Source organism: Lissotriton vulgaris, chromosome 9, assembly GCF_964263255.1.
Source record: "Lissotriton vulgaris chromosome 9, aLisVul1.2, whole genome shotgun sequence".
In the NCBI taxonomy this organism is placed as follows: Eukaryota; Metazoa; Chordata; class Amphibia; order Caudata; family Salamandridae; genus Lissotriton; species Lissotriton vulgaris.
The window spans coordinates 628,191,487-628,212,517 of NC_141697.1; the positions used below are offsets into that span (position 1 = coordinate 628,191,487).

The 21,031-nt window shown below is 46.6% G+C and overlaps 1 protein-coding gene across 2 annotated transcripts in view; it reads left to right on the plus strand.

Annotated features, from left to right (window-relative positions):
• LOC147691989 (cytochrome P450 2G1-like) overlaps positions 1-21,031 on the plus strand; it is an 833,534-nt gene that overhangs the window by 677,847 nt on the left and 134,656 nt on the right. For both annotated transcript variants that reach the window (XM_086938275.1, XM_086938277.1), the window contains one exon: positions 9,971-10,158. In XM_086938275.1, coding sequence (XP_086794401.1) covers positions 9,971-10,158 — 188 coding nt within the window. The remainder of the gene's footprint in view (positions 1-9,970; positions 10,159-21,031) is intronic.

Consider the following 21,031-nt stretch of genomic DNA (forward strand, 5'->3'; position numbering starts at 1 on the left):
GAAACGCCGTCGACGAAATAGACTAAGGATACACACAACAAATAAATTGCTTCATTTTTATATAGTGTCCTTTTCTTCTTTATGTTGTACTGATACCCGTGTTTTTTGAATATGTCACAAATTTTCACTGTAAATATGGTTACTGTCACTACACTTGGGGTTATGTAAATGTTTTTCAAAAATTGGTTTCAAAGTCTAATTTGATGTTTTTATATGAAATGTATATAAATTGTTGATTTTTGTAAAAATAAAGGGCCTGTTCAAGGAAATAGGCTATAACCATTGGGTTGTTCAAGTGAGCTTGTCAGTATAAGATATAATGATTGAATCACAGTAATATACAGAAGAAATTACTAGTGTATAGTGTGTTATCAGACAGGGCAATTAATCAAATTGCCATATTCATCATTCTAAGTTCTAAGTGAGTTCCTTGTGAACGTGTTTCTTTAGTACAGCAGGGAAAGTCACAACACTGCCTGGACGCTCCAAAAAACGAGCGCCTTTAGACGCGCGCCCGTCTAACGGCAAAAGCACCGCGACCTCCGCCCCTATACACGGAGCGTTGGGCAAAGCACCAGCAGCGTCACCCCCCCTACATGCGCTTTATCAGACAGGGCCGGTTTCTGAGTACGGGAATGGCCCGCTCACTTACCCCTTGCGCCCGACGCTTCCGAGGGAAAGAACAAGCCGCCACAGCCGCGGCAACGCCCGCAGAAACCTGGCGCAAAGGACGCGCCGGCCCCCCACCGATCACAAGATCCATCCTGCCAGCCTCCGACAAAAGACGTAGCGCCTCCAGCACACGATGATCCTCCATAACTACAGTGAGTTAAATTAAAGAAATAGACTAATACTAGTATATACTAGCACTTAATGTAATCACTAATATCTCCACAAAAAATTTCTACTTAAGCTCCCAGCCACCAGGTCACCAAACCTAAAATGGTGGCTGGGAGCAGGAGCCCAAAGCATTTATGCTTGGGCTCCTTTTGGGCTATACCAAATTACAAGCCCAACCTAAAATGGCAGACCGCCTGTGCAGACCCCCCCCCCCACTACCCCTCCCAAATTGCCCGGGGGGGACTCCCTTCGGCCGGCTGCCCCATCCCAAGCCCCCCTTCGAATAAGGTGGCATGCATAGATGTAAGCCTGTGGCCCCTGAACACTAGAAAATCTGTCTGCTCAGCCAAAGGCCCCAGGAAGAAACATTAATTACCATACAAAGTCGTGGGGGGGGGGCAAACTGAAGGAGCGGAGCACAGACACCCCCGCCCCCATCTCCCACGGTGGAGCGAGCACCCAGAGCTTGTGATTAACTCTGCCCCATGGGTTACCACCCCTCCGCTTACATATGGTCAGCGCGAACAAGCAGTCGGGACAACCTCTGTCACCACGTGGCCCCCCATGCCCACTAGGCCCAACCGGAAGCGCAGACTCTGCGGTAGCACCCGCTACCATAGAGAGTGAAGCGGCTCAAAGCAACCGGCCGGGAGGCAGTGAGCCTGATTTAGCACTCACCTCAGCCTGCCAGAATATCGGCCCCAGGACAATGACCAGGCCAACCAGCCCCAGCATGATGCCTGCAACGAGCAACCCCACCGAACTGGGCAAGCTCATCCACAGGAGAAACCTCTGCGGCAGGCTTCCCCTTAACGACTCACCTCACAAAACGCAACCTCCTGACCATGCCCATTGCGGCCCCCTGCCAAAAGGCATGCCCAAAGACCCCTTTAATACTCATACTCAAAGGCAATCCATGGCAATCTGCCCCATCCTGAGGCCAATCACACTGCCCCTCAAAAGGGGGGGTGGGCAGACTCACTGTGTGTAATCTCCGACGCCTGCCTCAGACACCATGCGATTTGAGCCACCAACACCACATCGGCGAGACTGCGACGATGACCAGTGAAGACGGAGTGTCAGGCGTGCAAAAGAGGGTGCCAAAATGGTGGGGGAGGGATATATACCCTCCCCAAGTCTCGGCGCCCAGGAAGTGACAGCCCTTGCGTGCCGCAACCAGGCTAGGGGGACTCCACCCAGTGTCCCTGCCCCTGAAGGGGGCGGAGGGTGTGGGGTGCCCAGGCAACACTAGAGTGCTGACCTCTTTAGTGGCCACCTGCGGCAGCCTCGGCCAACCGCATTCCCATCAAGTTTGTAAACAGTGACTAATTTCTTGCATGTCAAAGTGTTACATTGTTGGCAGTGGCCCAAAATGTTCTTTGTTGCCTGCCTGCGTAGTTTGAGACGTCACCGAAATATCCAAGGTTTTCAGCCATCTGAAGTAAAACAGAAACGTTTTCCCCTTTCTACCCAAAGCTGAAGTGGCTTTTTTTGTACGTAAAGTGTTTTTATAAGTAACTATACACGTTTTTAAGTGATTCCAATTTTTGCAGATAAGTGATTTACCGATGATCACACAACGTAGTCAAATCGTGAAGCTGAGCATAGGACTGTAACCTAAAAATCTTTTTCTTTTACCCATGGGGAATAGAATATCCAGCCTCATAATTTGCTCACCAAAATATGGTGAAATGAGATAGCTGTGGAGTCCCGCTCCATGGTGTTTGTTTTCTTATCCGCTAAAACAGTTTGATCATGCACCTTCCTATACCTTTGTCCCCTCAATTGCCATTATGTGACACCTTTTGTCGAGCCACTGAAGCCTCGAGCAGAGCTCGAGCTAAATGCGTGACCCTGGCTTGGCTCGCAGTCCTCTTAGATCTTTAATCTCAAAACGAGTCTGCTTTCATGTGGCTTCTGTCTGCCACCCACACTGGGGCGCAATGCACTGAGAATTAAAGACAAAGCTTAAACTGTTGATATAAAACAAGAGCGTTTCATCTAGTGGCCGAATTGCGCAATAAGACACAAAAAACCTGGGATCAATCCCGGCTTCCCTACTTGTCCAAATTGTGTGATCCTAGGGAATTGTGTTTTCACCTCACTTCTTTTTTTCTTCATTATCACATATGAGAGCACCTTGTTGTATGAGTTCATAATGTGCTCTGTACATAAACTTCTTGTGTTTCATTTAATAGGCTATAATGTAGTTCAGGACGGGATAGGAAAGATGCACCCCAGGAGTGGGTCTAGGCAACCCGTCAGTGGTGTGCCACAGTGTTCCAATTAATGTCTCAATGTTGATATGGGGACTTATTTAAGAAGTACCACACAGGAAAATTAATTCCAAATAAAACTCTGATCAGAGGAACGGAATGAGAGACATGGGTCGGCAGAAAAACTTAACAAACCGCCCTTCGATTTAATCAGGAGAAGGTTCTGCTAATCAAGGCAATACATCCTTGTACGGGTTCCACTGTGGCCCACCCCTGACGGGTTGCCTAGACCCACCGCTGGGGCGCATCTTTCCCTGCAACCTAGGTCCCTCCTTCCTATCCCGTCCTGAAGAAGCCCCATAGCAAAGGTGTTAATCCTCCCTCAACTGCGCCAGGGTCGAAACGTCGACGATCTTTCCCCCATTCTGGGGCCTACACCTTTGTTTCCCTTCCCCCAGCCCACATTGATTGTCTGCACGGATGCAGTGACACTGTGTCAGACACCTGGAATAATTTCAAAAAACTGTTTGGGACAGGCTTCTTATCTTATTCCGCTAGGGGAATTGGACCTTAGCTGAATTTAAATCATTGGATTTTCTTCTTGAATCTTTTCTGAACTCCTTTCTCTCTTCACGTGAGCACATACCTTTGCAGTTTCTCCACTGCACCTGGCAGTATCCCCCAGCTTTTCAAATGTTTTCTATATTTTTATATAATGTAAATAAATTGTACTAATTGAATAGCCTACGATAATTTCGTGTTTTTAAAAATCGCTTTGGGTACAGAAAAATTGCATACGCATTTGGCTGTTGTGTTTTGTCTCCTTTCTCCTTGCAGGATTGAATCCTAAAAATATAAAAAAAGAGTGATTCATTTATTGATTCTGATTAAGTTATGTCTAGGACCATTTTGTTGCTTCATACCATCTTTTGGGATTACACCATCAGGACCATATCTTGAGAGAGGCCAAGTCAACGCTATTATTAAAGAATAACTATTTCTTTCAGACTTGCAAAAGCATTTTATTGTTTTATCCCTGAGGAAAAGATAACATTTTTGGAAACTATTCATATCTATGAGCAGGGCTGCTGCTTCTCTATAGATCAAATATAGGAGATGATGGACTGAGCACTGAAACTTTTCAGACCCTCACCCCCAGTCACAGATCTGTGACTGGGAGTGAGTATCTAAAAAGTTTCAGCGCTCCGTCCATCATCTTCTTGTGTTTGCTTTGTTCACCCTAAGTTGGCAGGGTGTGCCCAGACATGGGTCCCTTGCTCACGTTGCCACTGGATTCAAGCTAGCTTGCCTGATGAGGGGTGTTAGCCCCAAACCGGTCCCAGGATGCTTGTTTCTGGCCCAGGGAAGAACTGGCTTAGCAGTTCGGCTGGACTGTTCCCATGAGGCACAGGTGTAAAGTTGACTACACATAAAATTGTAAGTAAAGTGTAGTTTATTAAAAGAAGCACAGGAGCAAGGTAGGTCACATCCTACACAGGACTTCTTCCTCAGCAACTACACACAGTTGCTAGGAAAGGAATCCTGGATACAGTAGAACATAGGATCAAAACAATTCTAAGAAATATTTAAAGGGACAACATAACACATCTTCCCCTTTATAACAAAAAAATACAAATAAAAAAACAAAATATTAACAAACAAAATCTTGCAACCATTTTGGTTTGGAGCAAACACGTTTCCGGTTCACAGACATATCACTGTTACAATTGGATTCTTCAACAGATGTAAAATTAGAACATTGATTAGGTGGAATAACTTCATGTGAAATACACATATCGGAAATGTTGGGAGAAGAATCAATAACATCAGCATTACCTGCAATACCAGAAGTGCTGCGACATGCATCAGGGATGGAAAGATTTTCGAATAGACTAAAACCACCATGATCCTCACAATGAACAGATTGAGGAACAGACACATTGTCAGACAAATGAGAAGAATCAAAAAGGTCTTTCTTCAAATTTCTTTTGCCTTTGTAAATAGCGATTCTTTTAAGATTCCACACCTTACCATCACTTAAAAGAACTGCATTCCGTAAAACTTTCTTAATCATTAAAGGTTCAGAAAATTGAGAATCCCCCTTGCGAACTTTCCAAGGTTTCTTCACTTTAACCCACATTCCAACATCTACATTCACAGCACTGGTACAACATTTCTTATCAAAATTCTTTTTATACTCAAGATGTTTATCAATAACATTAGATCTGACTTTACTCATACATATATCCAAACAAGATCTCTTGTGTAGCCAATTGGGATAACACTTGGTTCTTGCCACACGACCTCTCATGACTTCAAAAGGTGACATTTTTAAAGCATCATGAATGTTGGTTCTATAAGACCAAACAGCCTTGAAAACAGAGGTTTCCCAATCCTCATTTTTTAGTTTAGCAATTTGGATGGCATTCTTCAGAATTCTGTTGAATCTCTCACAGAGTCCATTACCACTGGGGTTATATAGAGAGGTAGTTTTATGGACAATACCAACTCTATCAAAATAAGACTGGGTTAATTTAGAAGTAAATTGAACGCCATTATCACTTATGATCTGGTTGGGAAGACCTTCTTCAATAAAAACGTTATCAATAAAGTTTAGAACAGATGAGGAAACAACTTTATCAACAATAGTAATACTGGGCCACCTTGAAAAAACATCAATCAATGAAATTATAAATTTATGATTTTCCCCAATTGGCCCCATAATGTCGATTGCGACAGTATGCCAGGGACCTTCCGGTATTAAAGGTTCACACATGTCAGGTTTGAGAGTGTTGAGTACCTTGTCCGAATTAGAACATGTAACAAATTCTCGAACAATTCTTTCTGTAAGAACATCAACTCCTGGCCACCAGTACCATTGTTTGACATTTTGTTTGGTTTTAACAATGCCACAATGGTCTTTGTGACACAACTCAACAATATTATTCCTCAAAAACGAAGGAGGAAAAGCCCTGTCACCCCGAAAAATGGTATCTTCACATACAGTAAGTTCATTCCTAACTTCCCAATAAGGTTTGAAATCAGGTAACAGTTCTTTTTTCTCAGTCCACCCCTCACGAATAAATGAAATAACAGAAATTAAAATTTTATCTTTTAAATACTCTTCTCTCCATAATTTTTTCTCAATACAAAAGGGATTACTATCAAGAATAAGAGCAATGTGAAAAGAATCCCACTCATTTACTTCACATTCTTGTAAATCTGTAGGCATGCGTGAAAGAAAATCGGCAATAACATTGCTTTTCCCAGGCAAATATTCGACATTAATAATAAAATCCTGTAAACGCATGGACATTCTAGCTATTCTAGCTGTAGCATTGTAAAGACCTTCAGTAGTAAGGAGTTTGGTAAGGGGTTTGTGGTCAGATCTAACTACACATTCCTTCCCCCAAACAAAACTACGAAAATGTTCAAGGGCCCAAACTACAGCTAGCGTTTCCTTTTCTATAACAGAAAATGTGCTCTCTGGAACAGAAAGCGCCCTAGAAGCGAATGCAACAACGCGTTCTTTACCTAGAACATCAATTTGAGAGAGAACACTGCCCAAACCTTTGTTGCTGGCATCAACAGTGATCACAGAGTCAAGTTCCAAATCAAAAGGACATAAAACAGGAGCATTAATGATGTCTAACTTGATACTATTGAACTCATCTTCACAGGAAGGAGACCAATCAAATCTGACTTTACTTTTCAAAAGCTGTCTAATGTTAAAAACTTTGCTGGAAAAATTCTTGACAAATTTAGAATAAAATTCTACCATCCCCAGGAATGATCTTACATCATCCTTACTGGTAGGAGGAGGGGCTTCTTTTATGGCATCAACGAATTTAGGTTTGGTGGAAACACCGTCACCACACAAAACATGACCAAGGTAAGTTACAGATTTAACTGCAAAATTAATTTTGCAGTTCATTTTACCTTCTTCATCAATGGTGTCGATAAAGTACATAAAATAAGCTTTCCATTGAAGCCATTTCATACATGGTTCTAAACCAGAAGGCCAAAAAGGTTGTGGAGACTCAATGGTAAAGTTTTGTGAAGTCATTTCGAATATAAAACTAAATAAAAAAATAAGAACAAAATGAAGTAAAGCTTACTTGTAGATTCAGAAGATGGCTCAATAAAATATTCTCTTCAGGTACTAAGAATTTGAAGAAATGTAGAAGGTGAGGTTAATAAAATCTGTAATATTCAAGAAATTGAAATAAAATGAGTTAGATTATTTATAAATGAAATCGGAGCTGAAATCCAAAATCAGAGCTGAAATCCGTTCTCTACGATCGTAAGGAAAGCAGAAGCGTTGTCATGGAGATGGAGAAGAAAATGGCTGCTGTGCGTAATCGTCAACACGCATTACGTGAAACGCTGCATTTCAGCGTGCAGGCGAAGTGACATCACAAGCGGTAAACAGCAATACAGTGGCGCGAGGAATGGAGGCGAGCTGCTGGAGTGCTGGCGAACGTGTTGCAGAAGGTAACCGTTGTGGATTCAAAAGATGCGTGCACAAAGTTAAACGCTTCTTTCTTTACTTTTAGAAATTTCTTTACGAGTAAAAGCGCAAGCGGAAATTAAATTGAACCGCTAAAGTAATGCGCAAAGTAGAGGTGAAACGGAAATAAAGAAAAAAAGGTTTTACTCACAAAAAGAGTCCTTACAACAATGAGAAGAATATTCTTGAATGAAGTGGAGGTCGGGTAGACTTCTTTAAGGTCGAGTAGACTTCTTTAATTATCAGAACAGAGATGAATATCTTCTTTTATTGATCGTTGGTAGAGAAACGAATTTCCTTTAAGTTTTCTTTCCGTTTAATTAGGAACATAAAAACGGAGAATTCTTGAGAAAATAAAAATAAATAGGGTTCTTGAGTTTCCTGGTGCTTCTAGAAGTAGATCGTCGACAAAATTGTAAAGTTGACTACACATAAAATTGTAAGTAAAGTGTAGTTTATTAAAAGAAGCACAGGAGCAAGGTAGGTCACATCCTACACAGGACTTCTTCCTCAGCAACTACACACAGTTGCTAGGAAAGGAATCCTGGATACAGTAGAACATAGGATCAAAACAATTCTAAGAAATATTTAAAGGGACAACATAACAACAGGGTCAAGACCGATTTGCATATAGCTGAGTCTGAACTGAGGTGGCGACAACGTGAGCTAAAGAATGATGATGGATTTAACCCGGATCTGTGACTAGGGATGAGTGTCTGAAAAGTTTCAGCGCTCCGTCTATCACCTCCTTGTGTTTGCTTCTCTATAGATGGCCCACCTTCATCAAACTTCAAAGTAGGATATATGAGGTTAAATTATCACTAAGTACACTGAATTTCTCACAATGAATTGAATCATGTTGATTTAGGGCCTAATTACAAGTACGGCGGTCCTGGGACTGCCATATTTGTGGTGGCGGTCTGACCACCACCACCCCAGTGGTCTGACTGCCAGATTATGATGATGGCGGTGGGACAACCACTAGACTGCACCTCTGCAAGGATCCTGCTGTGGTGGCGGTGCTTAAAGGGGCAGAAAATGGATGCAGTAATGATACTGAAACAGCCGAGCAGATGTCGACCTGCATTTCCACCGCTTATTTCATGGTGGGGACGCCATGCTGAAAAGGGTGGTAAAAATGCAGGTAAGGGGGCCGGAGAATCTGCTCATGGGGGTCCCTGTCATTGAGCCTTGGATCAAACAACATAACGTGCATCGCCACTTGCTGCTTTGGAACTTGTTGTTTTCACATTTTGAACGCCAAGTTATTCATCCTCAGGAAATGCTAATAATTTGGCTACCGCCAACAAATGCGTATGCGGCTTAATCTTCCGCAAGCCTAATTGAGGCAATCTCTAATTATTCAGGCTTGTACTGTTACTGTCCTGATGATGATCCTACTATTTTTTAAATAGGATTGAATCATCGTCAACTAATGTAAACAGTTTGCACATTAATCGAATCTGATAAAAAAGTGTATTTACTGTTTCCTCAAGCTTGTTAGAAATTGTGTTCAATATTCCACAAGCTACCCTTTCTTGCCTGATATATTCCTGTCCTAAAGTGTACTTGTCATGTGTTTATGTAGGATGAAGGATTGTGTCCCACTGTATTGATGTGTTAATACTTTTGGTTTTGAAATTTTTTAATGATTAAATTGACTGTCCGGCTGGACACTCTTAATATAGCACTGATTAGAGTCTATATTTATCCTGATGACCATACCGATCTTTTTAAGGACCATTTTTATAATACTAAACTGTTACCCAAGGTCCATATCTACCTTTCGGGTTCCCTTGTGCTTTTGGAAATATAGGGGGCACATGTTGTGTCGCCCTATAATTGCACCTTTGTGTGTGCAATGTGTGGCATGCACAAGATGGTGCATGCCACATAGTGCACCCAAAGTGCCAGCTGTCCCACCTCAGCAGCATGACTAAAGGCTGCAATCCTCCACGAAAGCATTCTGCTGCCAAGGGAACACATCCGCTGCCGCGCCAGCCCAGCTAAATTATCGTAATTGGGTGGGCGGGGATGCTGATGACTTGGTGGTTTTCCTGGGACTGCTGCAGTGGCGGTCCTACAGGAAGAGCACCAAACTTATAGTCGCACCCTGATTGTTTGGCATCAGAGATATTCTTGAAATATGTTCCACAAAGATGAAAGTGCCATCTTTATGATTATAAAAGGAAAGTCCATTTTGAAAGATATGATTCCCCTCCGCGTGAAATGGAAGTCTTTATAATTGAAGGTCCCATACTTCTGGAAAAAAACAGAAACAAAAGAGCATGAGGATTCCCTGTAACACCCTGACCAACATGCTGTTTTTGTATATCTCCTGAGTACAAATTTTTGAGACAAATATAAGCTTTGCCATTTACAATTTTATATTCTTCCCAAACAGAAAAAATTCACCAGGAGATCGACCAGGTGATCGGACAAAGTCGCCCTCCATGTATGGAAGACCGCAGCAAGATGCCATACACCGAGGCAGTAATCCATGAAATACAGCGCTTTGCTGATATCGTCCCCCTGAATCTTCTACACTGTGTGACACGCGACACAATGTTTAGAGGCTATACCATTCCAAAGGTAAATAGTGAATGATAAGTGGAGCAAGAAGCATGATTGTGAGCTGAAAACTGCCCTTCTAGCAAATAAGATAATGTGATAAAAGCAGGCAGTATTTTCCTGCCTCCACCTGATCTTGATTAAAAAATTGGTAATCTCAATGGTCAGCCTTTTATTGCAGACAGTATTTTGCAGAAAATGATAAAACAAAATGACGAGGTTTAAATTGAATTTAGATGGTACAATTAAATCCACCAAGATACATATGACTATTCATCCTTTCCTTCCCCAACTTCACGTAGAATGTGGGAACACCCTGTTGACAGATCTGACCCCAGCAGAAATAGCATTGGAGGAGCCACCCAATTAAGTGTGGCCCTTCTGACATGATTTCCATCATCATCCTTTCTGTCAGGGACTTCCACATAAAATCAGATATTCCTGCTTAATTACCGAAAGACTCATTGTAAATTCTGCATGGATGCCTCGTAAAAGGTGCGCAAATATGTCAGATTTTATAACCTTTATTATCGGTGAGCCAAGTAAACAATAAATAGCAAGGCTGCAGTTTAATGCACAATTGTCATAGTTAAGGAAAAGTGAATACGTTTGAAAAATGTCTATCCAGTCTCACATTAGCTTGTTCTGTCGCACAACATCTATCAAGTGCAATCATCAGAAAAATCTTCAAAGCCTTCCTAAAGTGATCCATGACAACTGCAAAGCTAAACATTCACTAGGAAGGCAAAGGGGAAGGTGTTCAGAAGTAGCAGACCACAATATGAGGTTATGTGTGGTTCTGTTCCTCTGCCACCTGGTGAATGGTGGTGAGCGGCATCAGTGTTACTGGACCCCAGGGATAGACTGGCCTATAGGCCAATCTCGCAGTGGGGAGGGGCATGCACACCACCAGCATAATGGTCCACTTGCCCAATTTATCTGCGGGCAGACCATACATGTGGCTATGACGGTTAGTACTCTGGCACCGCCTGGTACACATGGCTACATATCAGCCCATCCAATCATTATGGCTGGACAAGTAGCCATTTTTAGGGCTCGACCTCTGCCAATGCGCAAGCATTGCAGATGTCGAGACATATTGGCGCTTATCCAGAGCTTACCTAAACGGGCGATTTGATGCTGTGCCCGTGAAAAAGCACGTGCACAGCATCAAAGCCACCAGCCTCCCTCCACAAGCTTACCCCAGCGTGTGCTCTGGCATTTCTCCTCCCCTAATTATTCACTGCCCACAGCCGGCCGGCACATCAAAGGCTGCTGCTCCACGTGCGTCAGGCATGTACTTCTGCTGCCTTTCAAGGCAACGCCTCACTGCCCCGGTGCCATACAGAGCACCGTGAGCCTGTTCTGCTGTTCCAGGTGTCCACACCATGACAAAACCAAGGGAAGCTTCGTTGTAAATGTTTATTTGCTTCATTTTATTCGATAAACAGTGCAACGCTGCTTTTGAAGATAAAAGCCACAACAGACCACAATTTATAGCTCAGCTGTCATCGCTGGCAAGGGAATTCTGCGAGAGAGTTCTCATTATGGGCTAAAAATACACTTAAGCTACGTAAACTGGAGCACATTCGAGTAATAAAGAACACATTCTGACATGGTTAAATCTCTTAAAATGTGTTACACTGCTCACAAATTCATCAAGAACTGATAGTTAGGGTACTCTGGCTTTAGAGTCAAATTCGTGTATATGTTGTCGGTTTTCACCAGTTAGTCAGTTACAATTGCAAACCACTAATTATATACCATTTTAAATCATACACCTTAAAGGGGTCTTTCAATGAATCATGTCACAAGACATTGCACAGCTTCAGTTCGCAAACGTACCAAACAAAGCAACATCAGAGAGTGGTTACTGATGGTGGCTGACGCCTAAAGAACTACCTGTCTTTTTATCTGACTCAATGGCCTCTTTAAAGAATTCCTGTTTTATATAACATGTCTCGTTAGTAATAATCCGAGAGTCTAATAGAGTGCCCAAGAACTGTGATTTTAAAAACAATTGTAGAATTTCACAGTTGAGGTCCAGCAAAGCTGGGAAATGGCCAGCAAATGTACCAAATTTGTAACTAAGTCTGTGCGCAATCTTAAAACCAAGAATAATCGTCATGTTGCTCTTGGTTTCTATCAGCAATTTACTCAAAGCCTGTTTACTGCTTGTACAGTGTACACATCCTATTTTTGGTATAAATGTGATCTGTAGCCTCCCTTCAAAGCACCGTTATATATGTAGTTGCATGTTGTGTAGTAAAACAAAAAAAAAAATATATATATATATATATATATATTTTTTTTTTTTTTTCCTGTTCTTATACTAACTTCTGCTTCTGAATCCCCGGTGCCACATGCATAAATCTAATCAGACACGTTTTTTTCGATACAAGCATTGTTTATACATAGCTTCATTTTTTTGTCATTATTGCCTGCTGCTATGGTGGGTTTTTTCATGTAAGGCTCTATAATTATCTGCGGGTGAGTGTGGTACTTGTAACATGAATCTATTAATAAAGCGAATATAAAACTGCAATTAACCAAATTAAACAAATATTTTTGTTCGACACGCCCATTGTAGTCTTGTTTTGGATATACAGAAAGCAGGATCAGTATCATAACTTGCTAACCTGGTTCAGTCTTTCCGTTGTTTTTACCCACCACACAGCTCCACAGATGCACCCACCACCCAGCCCCACAGATGCACCCACCACACAGCTCCACTGATGCACCCACCACACAGCTCCACGGATGCACCCACCACCCAGCTCCACCGATGCACCCACCACACAGCTCCACCGACACAGCTCCACCGATGCACCCAGCTCCACTGATGCAACCACCACACAGCTCCACCGACACAGCTTCACCGATGCACCCACCACACAGCTCCACTGATGCACCGACCACAGAGCTCCACCGATGCACCCACCACAGAGCTCCACCGATGCACCCACCACAGAGCTCCACCTATGCCCCCACCACAGAGCTCCACCGATGCACCCACCACAGAGCTCCACCTATGCCCCCACCACAGAACTCCACCAATGCACCCACCACAGAGCACCACAGATGCCCCCACCACACAGCTCCACCGATGCACCCACCACACAGCTCCACCGAGGCACCCACCACACAGCTCCACCGAGGCACCTACCACACAGCTCCACCGATGCACCCACCACACAGCTCCACCTATGCACCCACCACACAGCTCCACCTATGCACCCACCACACAGCTCCACCTATGCACCCACCACACAGCTCCACCTATGCACCCACCACACAGCTCCACCGAGGCACCCACCACATAGCTCAACAGATGCACCCACCACACAGCTCCACAGAGGCACCCACCACAGCTCCGCAGATGCACCCACCACACAGCTCCACCGAAGCACCCACCACACAGCTCCACTGATGCACCCACCATGCAGCTTTACCGATGCACCCACCACACAGCTCCGCCGAGGCACCCACCACACAGCTCTACCGATGCACCCAACACACAGCTCCACCGATGCACCCACCGCACAGCTCAGCCAAGGCACCCACCACACAACTCAACCGATGCACCCGCCACACAGCTCTACCGATGCACCCACCACACAGCTCCACCGATGCACCCACTAAGCTCCACCGATGCACCCACCACACAGCTCCACCGATGCACCCACCACACAGCTCCACTGATGCACCCACCACCCAGCTCCACCGATGCACCCACCACACAGCTCCACCTACACAGCTCCACCGATGCACCCACCACACAGCTCCACCGACACAGCTCCACCGATGCACCCACCACACAGCTCCACTGATGCACCCACCACACAGCTCCACTGATGCACCCACCAAACAGCTCCACCGATGCTCCAACTAAGCTCCACCAATGCACCCACCACACAGCTCCACCAATGCACCCACTAAGCTCCACCGATGCACCCACCATACAGCTTCACCGATGCACCCACCACAGAGCTCCACCGAGGCACCCACCACACAGCTCCACCGAGGCACCCACCACACATCTCCACCGATGCACCCACCACACAGCTCCACCGATGCACCCACCACACAGCTCCACTGATGCACCCACCACACAGCTCCACCAATGCACCCACCACACAGCTCCACCGACGCTCCAACTAAGCTCCACCAATGCACCCACCACACAGCTCCACCAATGCACCCACTAAGCTCCACCGATGCACCCACCACACAGCTTCACCGATGCACCCACCACAGAGCTCCACCGAGGCACCCACCACACAGCTCTACCGAGGCACCCACCACACAGCTCTACCAATGCACCCACCACACAGCTCCACCGATGCACCCACCACACAGCTCCACAGATGCACCCACCACACAGCTCCACCGATGCACCCACCACACAGCTCCACCGACACAGCTCCACTGATGCACCCACCACACAGCTCCACCGAGGCACCCACCACACAGCTCCACCGAGGTACCCACCACACAGCCCTACCGATGCACCCACCACACAGCTCCACCGATGCACCCACCACACAGCCCTACCGATGCACCCACCACCCAGCTCCACCGATGCACCCACCACACAGCTCCACCGACACAGCTCCACCGATGCACCCACCACACAGCTCCACCGATGCACCCACCACACAGCTCCAACGATGCAGCCACCACACAGCTCCACCGATGCAGCCACCACACAGCTCCACCGACACAGCTCCACCGATGCACCCATCACCCATCTCCACCGATGCACCCACCACACAGCTCCACCGACACAGCTCCACCGATGCACCCACCACACAGCTTCACTGATGCACCCACCACACAGCTCCACCAATGCACCCACCACACAGCTCCATCGATGCACGCACCACACAGCTCCACCGATGCACCCACCACCCAGCTCCACCGATGCACCCACCACACAGCTCCACCGACACAGCTCCACCGATGCACCCACCACACAGCTCCACCGATGCACCCACCACACAGCTCCACTGATGCACCCACCACACAGCTCCACCAATACAGCCACCACACAGCTCCAGCAACACAGCTCCACTGATGCACCCACCACCCAGCTCCACCGATGCACCCACCACACAGCTCCACCGACACAGCTCCACCGATGCTCCAACTAAGCTCCACCAATGCACCCACCACACAGCTCCACCAATGCACCCACTAAGCTCCACCGATGCACCCACCACACAGCTTCACCGATACACCCACCACAGAGCTCCACCGAGGCACCCACCACACAGCTCCACCGAGGCACCCACCACACAGCTCTACCGATGCACCCACCACACAGCTCCACCGATGCACCCACCACACAGCTCCACAGATGCACCCACCACACAGCTCCACCGATGCACCCACCACACAGCTCCACCGACACAGCTCCACCAATGCACCCACCACACAGCTCCACCGAGGCACCCACCACACAGCTCCACCGAGGCACCCACCACACAGCCCTACCGATGCACCCACCACACAGCTCCACCTATGCACCCACCACACAGCTCCACCGATGCACCTACCACACAGCTCCACCGATGCACCCACCGCACAGCTCCACCGACACAGCTCCAGCGATGCACCCACCACACAGCTCCACCGATGCACCCACCACACAGCTCCAGCGATGCAGCCACCACACAGCTCCACCGACAGAGCTCCTCCGATGCACCCACCACCCAGCTCCACCGATGCACCCACCACACAGTTCCACCGACACAGCTCCACCGAGGCACCCACCACTCAGCTCCACCGATGCACCCACCACACAGCTCCACCAATGCACCCACCACACAGCTCCACCGATGCACCCACCACACAGCTCCACCGATGCACCCACCACACAGCTCCACCGATGCAGCCACCACACAGCTCCACCGACACAGCTCCACCGATGCACCCACCACCCAGCTCCACCGATGCACCCACCACACAGCTCCACCGACACAGCTCCACCGATGCACCCACCACACTGCTCCATCGATGCACCCACCACACAGCTCCACCAAGGCACCCACCATACAGCTCCACCAAGGCACCCACCACACAGCTCCACTGATGCACCCACCACACAGCTCCACCGAGGCACCCACCACACAGCTCCACAGATGCACCCACCACACAGCTCCACAGAAGCACCTACCACACAGCTCCACCGAAGCACCCACCACACAGCTCCACTGATGCACCCACCATACAGCTCCGCCGATGCACCCACCACACAGCTCCGCCGAGGCACCCACCACACAGCTCCACCGATGCACCCACCACACAGCTCCACCGATGCTCCAACTAAGCTCCACCAATGCACCCACCACACAGCTCCACCAATGCACCCACTAAGCTCCACCGATGCACACAGCACTCAGCGCAACCACAGCATCACTCAGCACCACCACAGCATCACTCAGCGCAACCACAGCATCACTCAGCGCAACCACAGCATCACTGGTTCAAATATGTTCTTTCAATGTTTCAAACTGTTTTCAAGCTTTCACGCTTTATTACAAATCACAAAAAGATGTTAATATTTCACTTCTGTTCTTGGATTTTCGTCACAATAAAAAACACTGAACATAATCTTCACAAAAGTTATTTACAAAAGTTTAAGCTATTTCCATTACAAATTAAATAAATTATTTAAGTATTAATTATTTTAAAAAATTAAAAGCCATTGTTATTTGTAATATCAATACATCTAAGTCACGTAAATACAAAACATGTTGCATTACAAATGCTGTAGGTGTCACATTTGCGAAAGTTATAACTATTGGCATTGTAAATGACAAAGCTATTAATTTAGCTATTTTAAAAAATAACACATAAATAAAAAAAATTCATTTATAAGACCAATAGCTCAAACTTTCCTAATGCGAGCCCTAGTGCATTTCCAATGCTTGTTTTTTTACTGCCCATCACCACCAGCCAAACTGCGGCGCAAACCATGGCGCTGAGGGACAGCAAAATGCAAATAATGCTCCCCCGCCATGTGAGATAACTCCTATTGCGAGAGGAGCATTATTTTTTTTATTTTGGAAAGGAAAATCCTGTTTTGGGAGTCTCTTTTTCAATACAACAAAATATATATTTGGTGCAGGGTTGTGTCATTTTGATCCTACCCCGCACCAAACAGCAACATAAATTGACAGGAAAAAAGCTGTGATCGCGGTTCATGCCAATGCTTTATAGTGCGCGCACAATGAAACACTCAGCCCCTCACACTTCTGATACCCCTCGGCGCCCACTGGGCCCAAGAATATACAGAATCGGTTATGTTGTCCAAGGCGTAGGCTTTTATTCACATTAGACATATAAATCTACACAACCACTATGGGATTAAGTATTATTTGGATATATATCAATATTCATAGCAACAGACTTTGCGACATCCACCTGACAATGGCAGTAATAAAATTAGGCATAACTTTATAATTGATTTCAGCTTTGTGATACACATGTACTTACATTTGTTGGCCTACTCGGCCGACCCATTCAGCTGCGCCCATTGTGCCAGCAGGCCCCAAAGCGCTACAGCAAACATTGCATTACTTGAAAAACAGGGCACCGCATAGCGCACCGGCCCACCGAGGTACCTGAACACAGGCATCCTCCCAAATAGCCCAAACAGTCCATACGTTGCGGGATAGGGCAGTAGAGACAGGACCACCGGCAGGTCAGTCCCCTCCCTGCGCCTACCCTTGGCAGTAGAGTCCAGGACCACCTGCAGGTCAGTCCCCTCACCGCCTATCCAATGCACAGTTACATCGTACCCCCTCGTGGGGTCCACTCAATCGCTAAAGCTCCATTGGGGCGCATTCCCCCTTTTGGTGTTAACTGTCAGCGCTCCGCCCTGCTCCGCCTTGCTTCTCTGCCGGGTGGGAGGGTGGTTTCTGACGATCTTGTGGCTTCCCTGGGTCCGAGGAGACAAAGAGGAGGAGACCCCAGGGCCGTCACCTTACATACACACATACATGTAAGTTTTGGTTTCCAAACATATGCCTACACGTCATTGGTAATCTGACCCTCCGAAAACGAGCCCCTCCGACAAAAGGCTCGGTTTCATGGCGCGACTAAGGGCGCCCCTCCTCTAGGTGAGGGGGCGCCTAATCATAGTGCGCGCACAATGAAACACTCAGCCCCCCACACTTCTGACACCCCTCGGCGCCCACTGGGCCCAAGAATATACAGAATTGGTTATGTTGTCCAAGGCGTAGACTTTTATTCACATTAGACATATAAATCTACACAACCACTATGGGATTAAGTATTATTTGGATATATATCAATATTCATAGCAACAGACTTTGCGACATCCACCTGACAACGGCAGTAATAAAATTAGGCATAACTTTATAATTGATTTCAGCTTTGTGATACACATGTACTTACATTTGTTGGCCTACTCGGCCGACCCACTCAGCTGCGCCCATAGTGCTGGCAGGCCCCAATGCGCTACAGCAGACATTGCATTACTTGAAAAACAGGGCACCGCATAGCGCACCGGCCCACCGGGTACCTGAACACAGGCATCCTCCCAAATAGCCCACACAGTCCATACGTTGCGGGATAGGGCAGTAGAGACAGGACCACCAGCAGGTCAGTCCCCTCCCTGCGCCTACCCTCAGCAGTAGAGTCCAGGACCACCTGTAGGTCAGTCCCCTCACCACCTATCCAATGCACAGTTACATCGTACCCCCTCTTAGGGTCCATCCAATCGCTAAAGCTCCATTGGGGCGCATTCCCCCTTTTGGTGTTAACTGTCAGCGCTCCGCCACAGGGTGAGAAGGTATCTGGCGCACTCGCCCTCCCCCTTCCACCTGGCACTGACTGTGCTCTACAATAGCCCCCAGTATAGTGTGGATAAAGATCGGCATCCCTTTGGCAGACAGATGAACCCCATCCACATGGAACAACTCTCTCATCTCCGGGATGTAACAATTGCGTGCCAGCAGGCCCCGCTTCGCAACAGCCTTTCCTATGCTCCAGTCCGGACATCCCTGCCCATTCCTAAACGGCATTCACCGGAGAATGCGTGGGACAACTTCGCAAGATGTCCATCGCCTCCACCACCTGGGGAGAATATAGTATGTCCATCGCCTCCACTACCTGGGGAGGGCATACTTCTTGATACATCCGATGCGCGCAGTGTAACATCAGGCCCCGCCTTGCAACAGCCTGTCACTACGTTCCAACCAAGGCATACCTGTCCGTTCCTAAAGGGAGTTTTTGCCAGAAAGAGTTTGACAACTGCACCCCATGGCCATTTCCTCCACCAACAGAAAGGTGGGCACTGCATACCGCATTGGCTCGTTGGGCATTTGTAGGGACCAGCACTTAACCTTTAATGGTGGGCATGTGAACAGAAGAACTTTGGCCATCTGCCTTTATAATTTTACCCAAGCAGCACTGCCACCGGGATACCTGATGCCCGGTATTATCCCCAACATGGGCCTACCCTTGGTGCCGCTATGAACTTGCACCATAAGCAGGAGCCGAACGCACTTCACACTATTGTGTTGTGACCTGCTCCCCAGCTGATTCTGAGACTCCTAGTGATAAACTATGAGGATCCTCTCCCCCCCTACGTTATTGTTGGCCACTTAATGCTGAGTGCTATCTCGCTACCAAGAAATGCACTTTGCTATCTATACATGCTAAATTACAGACACCCTCCTGGTGTTTATCGCCTTTTTTTTTTAACTACCGTCTGATGTAAGCCTACCTGGCCAGTATTTTAAGGACTATTGCTACAGCCATAATCCAGCAACGACTTTGCCCTGCTCCCTTCGCCCAATAACTTGTGCCTGGTACACTTGCAGGTTGTATCACAGCTTTATGCCAAATATTATTCCTAGTAGGATGCCGGCTCACATTAAGGGAAACAACAAAGTAAGGAATTAGGAAGGCGAAGACAAAGAAAGCTGTCCTTAGAATCTGGCGGAATACCCATGGCCTAAGCTATGTTATTCGTGTCTTACCCCATCAGTCAACACTAAACTGTGGACACGTAACAGGAAAGGAAAATGTGCGTTTAATTGTTGCCTATTGAGTAAAGCAACCTTAATGTTTATCGACTTGTTAGCAATTGTAACTGCCTGTGGATAACGTCCCAAAGCCACCTGTTAACTGGTTGTGTTTTAAAATGCATTACCTTCCTAAAGCCCACTCCGTGTTAATTGTGTTGCATACCACCAGTCCACACCCAGGACCGCTGACCCTTAAAAAAGGCGGAAGAGAAACGCTGTGGATAAATATTTGGCAATCGTGTTGCACCCCACCAGTTCACACCCAGGAACGCTGAGCCTTAAAAAAGGGGTGGAAGAGAAACGTTGTGGATAAATATTTGGCAATCGTGTTGCACCCCCCCAGTTCACACCCAGGAACGCTGACCCTTAAAAAAGGGGTGGAAGAGAAACGTTGTGGATAAATATTTGGCAATTCAGTAAAGCCTTATAAAACTTCACGTGTTAGTGGGATGAATCTTAGAAAAAGGAACTTCCTTCCCACTAAACTGTGGACACGTAACCGGAAAGGAAAATGTGCGTATAATTGTTGGCTATTGAGTAAAGCAACCTTAATGTTTATTGATTTGTTAGCAATTCTAATTGCCTGTGGATAACATCCTAAAGCCACCTGTTATCTGGTTGTGTTTTAAAATGCCTTACCTTCCTAAAGCCCACTCTGTGTTCATGGTGTTGCACATCACCAGTCCACACCCAGGACCGCTGACCCTTACAAGAGGTGGAAGAAAAATGCTGTGGATAAATATTTGGCAATTCAGTGAAGCCTTATAAAACTTCACGTGCCCACTTGATGCCAAGAGTATTGAACACCAGCCGTCCTTACCAAGAACCGCTAA